Below are 11,097 nucleotides of genomic sequence, written 5' to 3'. Positions count from 1 at the left end.
ATGGAGTTCCGGCATTTGCACATCGGTTTGAATAGGATGAAGAGAGACTGGATCATTCCACCAAATTACATCCCAGAAAATGACAGAGGTCCATATCCCAAATTCATGGTGCAGGTAACTCACTCACAATGAATTCACTATATTCAGCGGCCATTTTGCTCTTACTTCATACTTGGACAACCCGTTGAGGTGGTGTTTCTTCCAACCCGCAAATGTGACGTGAGAGCAAAATCCAGAAGGTGCAAAGTGCTTGCATGACACTGGCAGGATCAAATAAGGATTTTGAACGTATTTACTTTAATTGTAGGCATTTTGTACTAGTTGTCACATTGGTTGACATATTTTTGTTGTTGAATGATATGCTTTTAGATCAAGTCAAACAATGCCAAAAGGGTGCCAATAACCTACAAGATCACAGGACCAGGAGTCGATGAGCCTCCAGAGGGTCTTTTTACGTTTAATTCGCAAACGGGATCATTGTTTGTAACCAAGGCACTGGATAGAGAGAAACAGGATGAATACAAGGTCAGTTGACGTGAAAGTAAAACTTTACGGACCCCTCGTGCTCAAATGTGGTCATTTTAGTTGCCATTGCCAACAGTAAGTAGATAGAAAAGTTAAAATAGAATTCCACAATCTTACTCATTATAAATACATTTGGAAATAAATATAAGGTGTGTCATGCAGTGTGTAGTAAATACATGTTACTATCTACAATGTAGATTACAGTGTATACACATACATTTACACTATAAGGGTATCATATGCACTAGGCAAGACAGAGCAAGGTGTATAGGGAGAACCAAGAAAACAAAGGCCGGACAACGTGGATGATGAACACACTGTCTTTGAATGCAGCAGCAGAAAGATATTAATGGGGAAACGTTTTGGTTGTTAGACGTTCATTAGGTCATCTTAAATAACAGGTCAAACCATCATCAGGGGTGGGGGGGTGGGGGGGTTCTTAATCCACATACACTTACAGTATATCTGTATTCTTCCAGCTCTGGGCCCATGCCCTGAGTGAGGGAATAAGGGCTGAGGAGCCCACCATGCTCATGATCAGAGTCATCGACCAGAACGACAACCCTCCAGAGTTCCCATATCAACCCTTCCTTGGCAGGGTGAGCGAGGCCTGTGCCATCGGTGAGACACCGACCGCATCCAACTAATCATGTAATCTCCACCTGTGACTAGTGTTAATCATGAGAATTAAATCGACCAAACGTCAATATTCACCATGTCTTGACTCTTCATATTGCCACGTTTTCTCTAAAACTACACACATTACACCTTTTTAATTGCTTTTGCCCCTAGATCATTCCATCATGAGGGTCAAGGCTCTGGATCGTGATGACCCTAACACAGATAACGCCATTGTCAGATATCGTATTGAAGCTCAGGTACCCGCTGTGCCCCAGCCAGACATGTTCGCCATAAACCCTGTGAGTGGCATCATCAGTGTGGCGGCAGCTGGACTGGACAGAGAGGTGTTTCATTCATTTAATTAATTGTTACTTTTTCTTTAAAAAAAGTTATGACACTAATTTAGACACATTTAGACACATTTTCAGTGTGCGTATTTGGTTTACATGTATTATTGTGCTTTAACCACTTTAAATCTGGCATCCATAGTTTCTACATGCCATTATAGGCTTCTTTAAAAACTTTAATATATATATTTTAGCTCACAACGCATCACATCACAACACATTCTGAGTTTGTAGATACCGTAGGCTATTTTAGAATAGCCAAAGTATAAAGTAGGGCTTAAGTGGTTATTGTTTTTGTAACTAAAGTTGTCAAATTCTTTAGTTACAAGAAAACTACAATATTTACCTCTGAGATATTGGACTTCTGGTGGACTATACATATAACTTCATCAATTTTCGACCGTATCTTCATATATCTGGTCCCCAGCAGGCCAGGCGCCACAGGTAATGGGTTCCACCGTTCCTGAGGAGGCCTGGCTGCAAATTCTGGCCCTCAGTTTAGGTTTACAGTAGCCTATATGCAAAACATAATCATTCAAATAATAAACAAACAAAAGCGTATCAATGGAAAATAGCAAGCTAAAATGTCAGCATATCTTCAGCATAAGTGTCATGTCAAAAAAGAAAGCAAACTTTGGCAATCAACTCAATCAGCCTGGAGTGATAAGTGAGTTGGTTTCCCCAATCACTGCCCAACTCACAGCAATATACTTACACACTGTATGAATGAAACAACACAAATGGGTTCTTATAGAACATAAATCAGTACTTTTATAAGAAAATACAACTGACACGGTTACAGGTTGAAAATGGGAGGTCCTTTCAGTACAGTACCTGAGTAATGGGTGGTCCTTTCAGTACAGTACCTGAGTAAGGGTACTCAGCTATTTTACACCACTGTTTGTTTAGACCCACCCAGAGTACAAGTTGGTCATCGAGGCTGCTGACCTGGAGGGGGCGGGGCTAAGCACTTCCTGCACCGTTATCATCACTGTTACTGACAGCAATGATCACGCCCCACAATTTAGACATCCATCGGTAAGTACAACTACAGTAGCCCACGTATCTTATTATCATGGAATGGAATGGAATGGAATGGAATTTTATTTTGTCATTGGACACAAGTGTACAACGAAATGAATCTGTTGGCATCAATCCAAATGCAATACAAGAGGGTAATCATAATGCAAAAGTTGTTAGTATTGGCAAGAGTCAAAACAGTAAGAAAAATACAAATACAAATATCATAATTCGCTGCTCACTGCCTTGAAATTCTTTTCTGCTTGTTCTAGAGCTGCCTGTATAATTAAATGTGTGTGCTGCACTACTGTATGAGAGGCACACACTATGCAAATACATCTTAATATAGGGTATGTGCGTGACATCATCATCATAGCCGGAAGTTATGCGGGAATGCCTATACTGTGGCAAAATAACGACTTTCTGGCCTTGACAGCCCATACATCCAAACAGAAAAGTCCTATCTGATGGCATTAAATGGCGTTAAACGACGTTAAACTCACTTTCACTCGATATGCCACTCACTTTATGCATGCACACATTCCCACAGGTACATAGAAACATCTTAATGAAAAGAAAAAAATATATATAAAAAAATAAATAAAACACATGCACTCTAATATAATAAGTTATATCATTACCTGTCAAATGTCTGCTGTGAAAAGTGTCCATTATATCTAATATCTGGTTTGGTATTTCCTGCAGATATCTACATCAGTCCCTGAGAATTTGGCAGGTGTGGAAGTGGCGAGGCTCACTGTTAATGACTTTGATGAGCTTGGGTCCCCCAATGCCAACACCAAATACTCCATTGTGAAAGGAAACCGTGGCAATCACTTCAACATCAGCACAGGCCCCAGTAAAATGGAGGGAATCCTCACAGCAGCCAAGGTGGGCATGGGCATCAGTCTATCCATAGGCTCCTCTCTTTGATAGTTCTTCACTGCATAACGTATAGTAACATTGTAGTGTAACATAATAATGTAACAAATTAACATTATGTAAAACTTTTAATTCACAAGGGGAAATGGCATTAGAAAGTAGAATACGGTAGGCCTATAAGAATCAATAACGATAAACAACTACAAAGGCTAAATCTGAAAATCTCCTACACCCATCTGTATACTGCTTAGCACTTTCAACCATTTCTTTAAAGTCTTTCTTAGTCCCCTTGTCAGTTCAATGTTTTATTTATTTTATCTGTGCTTATTTTATATTTGTGTGGTTTGTTTATCTCTCATGCTTATCATGCTGCTCTTTTACCTTGCTCTGTAAACCACTTTGTAACTATACTAACTTTGTAAAGTACTATATTTGTTGCTTTCGGGAGGAAACCACCTAACTCCATTTTTGCGTTTTTGAGGTTTTTTTGCATACATTTGTACTATTGAACATGCTTTACATCTGTGTGTTGGTTAAAACAATATTGCACGAATGAAAAGTAGTAAAAAGCGCTTCGGACAAAACCTCTTAACTCCATTGGACCCTCAAAATGTCTGCTAAAACAGCTAAAACCTCTCCACCTCTCATGCAAGTAATTAACAATATATAAAGTCTGCAGCTCAAAAAATAAATTATTCATTTTGGAGTTAGGTGGTTACTTTCGTCCCAACAGCAGAGATATACAAATAAATTCCTCACAATCGTTCAAGGCGCTGGACTTTGAGAGTGTCACAGTCTTCACCCTGTTGGTGGTGGTGGAGAACGAGGCGGCGTTCACCGGGCCCGTGTCCACGTCCACAGCCACGGTCACGGTGAGGGTGGAGGACCAGAATGAGCCGCCGGTCTTCAGCCCGGCAGAGACTCACGTGCTGGTGTCAGAGGCCCTGCCTGTGGGCAGCACCGTGGCCACATGCCGGGCACAGGACCCAGACACAGCCAGGAGACAGACCGTTGGGTATGTTATGCACTCATAAACACACCTATATGCACTCACTCTCTCACTCTCTCGCACGCACGCACGCACACGCACACGCGCACACGCACACACACACACACACACACACACACACACACACACACACACACACACACACTTTTAGAAATTACTATAGCATTTCAATGAAACTGATGTTGCACCAATGAGTTAATTACTGTATGTAAGAATAATAGGGAATTGTTTTAATAATTAGCAGTAGGCCTATGACAATATGACTCTCTCTCTCTCTCTCTCTCTCTCTCTCTCTCTCTCTCTCTCTCTCTCTCTCTCTCTCAGATATCAGCTGAGTGGTGATCTGGCCAAGTGGCTGAGCATTAATAAAGACTCGGGACTGGTCAAAACTAAAATGACCATGGACAGAGAATCAATCTTTGTAAAGAATGGCAAATACACCGTTCTCATTTTGGCTTCTGATAATGGTAAAAGTTACTGAATCAACATAATAAATCCACATTATTCTTGTTAAGAACTGCTCTGAATTGACTTATTTTTGGGGGTGCTTTTGCTTTTTAATATAGGCTACTATATTATATCTCTCCTGTCTGAAACCACCTAATTCCAAAATGTTCATTTTTCAGGAAATGGAAAAAAAAAACATTTTTCAGGAAATTAAGAAAACCTTATATTTTGAAAACAAACCAATACTGCCTCATCAAAGTTGGTATTTTATATATTGTCAATTACTTGCATGATGAGAGGGAGAAAGATGCTGGAGTTAGCTGCTTTAATTAGCAGACAGTTTAAGGGTCCAATGGGGAGTTAAGAGGTTTTGTCTGAAGCGCTTTTTACTACTTTTCATTGGTTCAATATTTTTTTAACCAACACACAGACATAAAGGGTGTTCAATAGCACTATGCAAAAAATGTAATTCCTATGTGGTTTCCGACAACAACGATAATATATTGTCTCTGCCAGGCCGGAGGCCAGGCCTTTTGATGGTGTTTTCAGTGTCTGTGTGTGTGTGTGGATAATAATAGTGTCAGCTATCAATGGAAAGCCATCAAAGCCACCTCTCCTGCGTTCCAGATACGGTGTCGGCCACGGGCACGGGCACTCTGGTGGTGACTCTGTGGGACGTGAACGATAACGCTCCTCTGATCAGGCAGAGGAAGGTCAGTTTGTGCAGCGTGGACCCCGCTCCCGTCCTGCTGGATATCATGGACAGGGACGGGCCTGGGAATACGGCTCCGTACACCGTGGAGCTTCAGGGACCGCACGGAGCAAACTGGACCGTCAGCGTCAACAGTTACACCACACGTAAGAACTAAGAACATATAGGCACAGGTTGTGAACCATGCACGCCACTTCATGGTTCATCCATCCATCCATCCATCTTCAACCGCTTATCCGTAGTCGGGTCACGGGGGCAACAGCTCCACCAGAGTGCTCCAGACTTCCCTCTCCAGAGCAACATTAGTGACTTCCTCCTGGGGGATTCCGAGACGTTCCAAGGCCAGTGAGTCGATGTGTTTCCTCCAACTGCGCCTTGGTCTGCCCCGGGGTCTCCTCCCAGTGGGACGTGCGTCGAGGACCATGCTATATGCCCTAATAAATAATCCTAACCCGTAGCGGTTCCAAAACTTTTTAATTTCAACAACCCCAGGTCATAGTTTGGTACTATGCGTTAAACCACGGAAATCTATAACTCTGACAGTATATTGGACTCAAATTGGCCTTTAGGAGTCCATTTAGTTCCATTTGTGCACTGTCTGTTGTTGTTATTGATATGTATTTCGGTGTTATTTCTATGCTATGTTGATGAATTTAACACATGGACCACAATGGAAACCCGATTTGTGTTATCTTTTTAGCCCAAATGTCTGACTGTACCGTGTGCTGTTTACATTTCTGTCCAATAGTATTCAATCAATCAATCAGAGTTACAGACCTATAAGAGTCCATTTGCTTCCTAACTATCCAACATTTAGCTGGGACCCCCCTCATTGATTGATTGAAATATTTATTAACAGTTTGCAGAATTACAGTACATTTCAAGCACAAACTCAATACAAAGACTGTTAACTGTGAGTGGACGACCCAATTAAGCATTACACTTGTTTACAAGAGGGTCCACCATGTTCAATTCATCAAATGACCCCTGGGCGTCTGCATACCCCACTTTGAGAACCACTGCTCTACCGATATAGCGTTCAAGCTAACAGGGCGAATTATGTACCGGTATGCCTATTCTGCTTGCATTTCTACTCGGTTGCATTTATTCGCTATCTATATTCATACCTAGCTCTGGTCCATAGCTCTAATGCGTTGTTAGAGCTATGGACCAGAGCTAATTCATACCTATGTCTCTCTCCTCCTCCTGGCTCCTCTCACAGGGGATGAAGCAGCTTTGGTACCTAAGCGAGCTCTGTCTCCTGGGGATTACAGTGTGGTGATGCGGATCTATGACGCCCAGATGCTCTTCCAGGACAGTACACTGGAGGTGGAGGTGTGCCAATGTCAAGGAGTCCTCAGCAGCTGCTTCATTCCACAGCCAGAACCCCGGGCACACGTCCCTTCAGTTGCAGCTGGAGTTTTAGGAGCCATATTTGCAGTACTGTGTAGGCCTATGTCATCAAATAATTAATAATATTTTTGCAAGAGATTTGCCCTTCAATGAGGGCACCTTTCTAGGTTGTGATCAGTGGCTGGTGGACAGTATACATTTACTCAAGTAGGCCTACTACGTAACTACGTTTTTTGGAGTCTTGGGACCCATAAGTTTCAAAATTACATTAGTGAAATCTACGGTGCAACACTAGTCCAAGACAACTTCTAGATTTTCAATTCAGCAATGCACTGTGTGAAGTTGCCCGAACAGCCACGGCTCCAAGAACAGTTGGAAATGCAGTTTAAGGGTCTTTATTTTTCCCCAAAACTCCTCCACCAAAGTCCAGTACAGATTCCACCATATGAAAACAGGAAAATAACAATAATAATAATACTGAAGAATGAAATAAACACTTGAGCACACACTACTGAACAAAACCCAACTGGCTTTTTTTTTTGATTGAAAATTGTATTAACAGTTTGCAGAATTACAGTACATTTCAAGCACAAACTCAATACAAAGGCTGTTAACTGTGAGTGGACGACCCAATTAAGCATTACACTTGTTTACAACAGGGTCCACCATGTTCAATTCATCAAAACATTTAGAGACGTACAAATAGACACTTCTATATAGACAAATAACAGTACAGGAATTCATCATAATCGAGGTAAAAAGGGAAAAGAAACATATACAGTGAGGGGAAAAAGGGGGGGGGCGGTGGGGGGGATTCAGATTTTACGGGGGCCAGTTTCGAATTGCAGCCATCCGTAGGTGCCCTTTGAGAGCGGTTTTGAAGGAGTCAAGGGATTCGCATGTCTTAATGACTGTTGGTAGGGCGTTCCACCAACGCCCAACGGCTAAGAGCTCTCTTCAGGCTGTACCTTGCTTATACAAGGCCCTGTAGCTCTCCCTCAGGGATGTTACCTGTGTCATTGCCCACTTCTAACTAACTAGCCTGTCACTGCCACCTCCTTTAAATAGGAGTGGAACCTACCACTAGGCACAGACTCAATTAGCACATTTCTACTTCCATAAATAACACCTTGAATTCAAAGTAACCTAAACATTCTCAATAATGCGTTACAATTAAACAAGTATAAATCAGAATGAAAACTCAATGACAATTACTCAATAACTCAAAGCATAAGAAGAAACACCCCTCTCCTGCATTGCACTTGGCCCCATCAAGGGAAATGCCACCAGCAGTGCAGGAGAGACAACTAACCAATCAGTGATTACCATTGCAATAAAGTTTAAAACAATAGTCCTTGCATGTTATAGGAAACAGTTTCATGTGTGTTTGTATATAGGGCACGGGTTGCCCCGTGACACACTGATATTTAAAAAAAAAAGTGCGTTTAAATTTGTACTTGAATAGTTAGCCTATTTACTTATAAACGTGTGGTTGTGTTTGTCTGTCCACCACAGTGCTGCTACTGCTGCTGCTGCTGTGGTTGCGTGTCAGCCTCGTCTCAGTGAAAGCACGCCCTCTGCTGGAGGACGTGGACAGAGGCAACATCTTCTACTACCATGAGGAAGGAGGAGGGGAAGAGGACCAGGTAAGAACCAATATACCATGAGGAAGGAGGAGGGGAAGAGGACCAGGTAAGAACCATGAGGAAGGAGGAGGGGAAGAGGACCAGGTAAGAACCATGAGGAAGGAGGAGGGGAAGAGGACCAGGTAAGAACCATGAGGAAGGAGGAGGGTAAGAGGACCAGGTAAGAACCATGAGGAAGGAGGAGGGGAAGAGGACCAGGTAAGAACCATGAGGAAGGAGGAGGGGAAGAGGACCAGGTAAGAACCATGAGGAAGGAGTGTCCTCTTTTCCTTTGAATTTGTCTCGGTCTGTTCTTACTAGTATAGTGTTTCAATACTAAATAAATGAAGTATTTTCAACTTAACATAATATGTATTAGGCCAATGTGAAACATAATGTGCTGGTGTCTGGGGAGTCGGGGTAAGCACAGTAAGACCTGGAGCATTAATTTAACTAATATAAAAACATGTGTCCGCATACTGTTCCTCCACACATACAGTACTGTAGAGAGAGTTAAATGAACACTCCAGATTTTACTCTGTAGGATCAAAACATTGTCTTTTAGTTGAAGGTGTGACTCGTACTTAATTTATAGAAAGAAAAAGTATTAATTAAAAAAATAAAGTATTAATTAGATATTTTCTGCAGGGGACATGCAGTCTTACAACAAACAAACTAAATTAGAATTATGTCTGTCTCTCTACAGGAGTATGACCTGTGTCAGCTGCACAGAGGACTGGACAACCGCCCAGAGGTTTTCCACTCTGATGTAGTTCCTCCTGCAGCCCAGAGCCACTCCCACTATCGCCTACAACCACAGGAGAATGAGGACATCGGCAACTTTATTAAGGATGTGTGTAGTCTACACTAGTACACATGTATTATTAACTTTATTAAGGATGTGTGTAGTCTACACTAGTACACATGTATTATTAACTTTATTAAGGATGTGTGTAGTCTACACTAGTACACATGTATTATTAACTTTATTAAGGATGTGTGTAGTCTACACTAGTACACATGTATTATTAACTTTATTAAGGATGTGTGTAGTCTACACTAGTACACATGTATTATTATACACTTGAACCCCAGCATCCATATTATAGCCGAAAATATCAGTGTATGAATGTGTGTGTGAATGGGTGAATGTAATGCACAATCTATGTAAAGCGCTTTGGATAAAAGTGCTGTATAGATGCACCATTTACCATTTACAAAGTCTGCTACGAGGATAAAACCAGAAATAGCCTTGTTTACATCAGGGTCCTCCATTTTCAATTCTTCCGAACATTAAAAGACATACAAATATACACTTCTATGCAAAAAAAAAAAAAAAAACCCAAATCATTTAAACAGTTAAAAAAACAAAAAATATGTTTTGCCACCCCCTATTTCTTTCTGAAATGACGCCTGTGTGTTGAACCCCCTGTAGAACCTGCATGCAGCTGACAGTGACCCTACGGCTCCTCCCTATGACTGTCTGCTGGTGTTTGACTACGAGGGGGGCGGTTCCGACGCCGGCTCCACCGCTGGCTCTCTCAGCTCTCTCAACTCCTCCTCTAGCCCAGAGGAGGGGGAGGAGGAGGAGGAGCAGGACTTGATCCGCAGTCTGGCCCTCTGGGGGCCTCGTTTCTCCAGGCTGGCCCACCTGTTGGCTTCGTGGGCTGAGGAGGACGACAGCGACGAAGACACACTGCCGGGGAAGACGGAATGGGTCTGATGGGTGGCGTGTGCTGTGTGTGTGTGTGTGTGTGTGTGTGTAGCCAGCAGAGGAATTAAGTACTCAACCCCAGTGATCGAGAGTTAGGGAAAGTTAGCCAAATTTGTTACCAATCTGCAAAATAAATGCCTACCAATAGCTTTACTTCAAAAATGTGTTCATAAAGGTGTCTACTATCACCTCTGAATTTTCTCCAACTTGGAGCACATTCAGAGGTGATAGTAGACACCTTTATGAACACATTTTGTGAAGAAAGCTATTGGTATTAAGCATTTAACGTCCAACCCAACTCCCTTGGGAAACTTTGTGACAGCTGCTGAAAGTTGGGGTACCATTTAATGTGGGAGCTGGCGAAAACGTCTGGGAACTCAGATGATTAGGGTACGATTAACAACCTATATGCAGGCACAAATTTGACGGGTCAAGCATGTGACGGGTCAAAATAGGGTTTTTCATGATTGTAACCGATTCCATTCAGAGACTCCTGTTACTGAACGCAATGAGTACTATCACAATATAGAGATTTTTGTCTTATTTTAACGAATGTTATGTATTTATGATTATTATTATAATTATTTTTTTAAGTGTTTTAGTACATTATAATAAACAAAATGTTTGACCATACTGATAGATGGTATGATCAGAGTAATGTGCAGGCATTTTGCTAAACAATCTGTGCTTTATGATAGAAAATTAAGACATGTAAGTGTTACATACCTTTGGTCTCGGACCAATGAGATCACAGTGTGACTTCCTCAGAGGCGGACCTTATCAATCTCACCAGCAGAAAAACTTAAGTGAACTTTGACCCTGAGGATCCGTGACACAAATAA

At 41.8% G+C, this 11,097-nt stretch overlaps 1 protein-coding gene across 1 annotated transcript; it reads left to right on the top strand.

Moving 5' to 3' along the window:
- On the top strand, positions 1-10,802 carry LOC306923971 (B-cadherin; the record flags this gene model as incomplete). The annotated part of the gene is made up of 13 exons (XM_079502316.1): positions 1-114; positions 370-525; positions 1,005-1,146; positions 1,318-1,490; positions 2,403-2,531; positions 3,219-3,404; positions 4,166-4,410; positions 4,729-4,871; positions 5,479-5,709; positions 6,786-7,010; positions 8,432-8,562; positions 9,248-9,394; positions 9,977-10,802. 13 exons carry the CDS (start codon positions 1-3, stop codon positions 10,262-10,264), a joined length of 2,310 nt encoding a protein of 769 aa, XP_079358442.1. The 3' UTR covers positions 10,265-10,802.
- Positions 10,803-11,097: the final 295 nt, after the last annotated feature.

Source organism: Electrona antarctica (assembly GCF_951216825.1).
Source record: "Electrona antarctica genome assembly, chromosome: 5".
Taxonomy (NCBI): Eukaryota; Metazoa; Chordata; class Actinopteri; order Myctophiformes; family Myctophidae; genus Electrona; species Electrona antarctica.
This window is presented reverse-complemented; position numbering and strand designations above follow the sequence as displayed.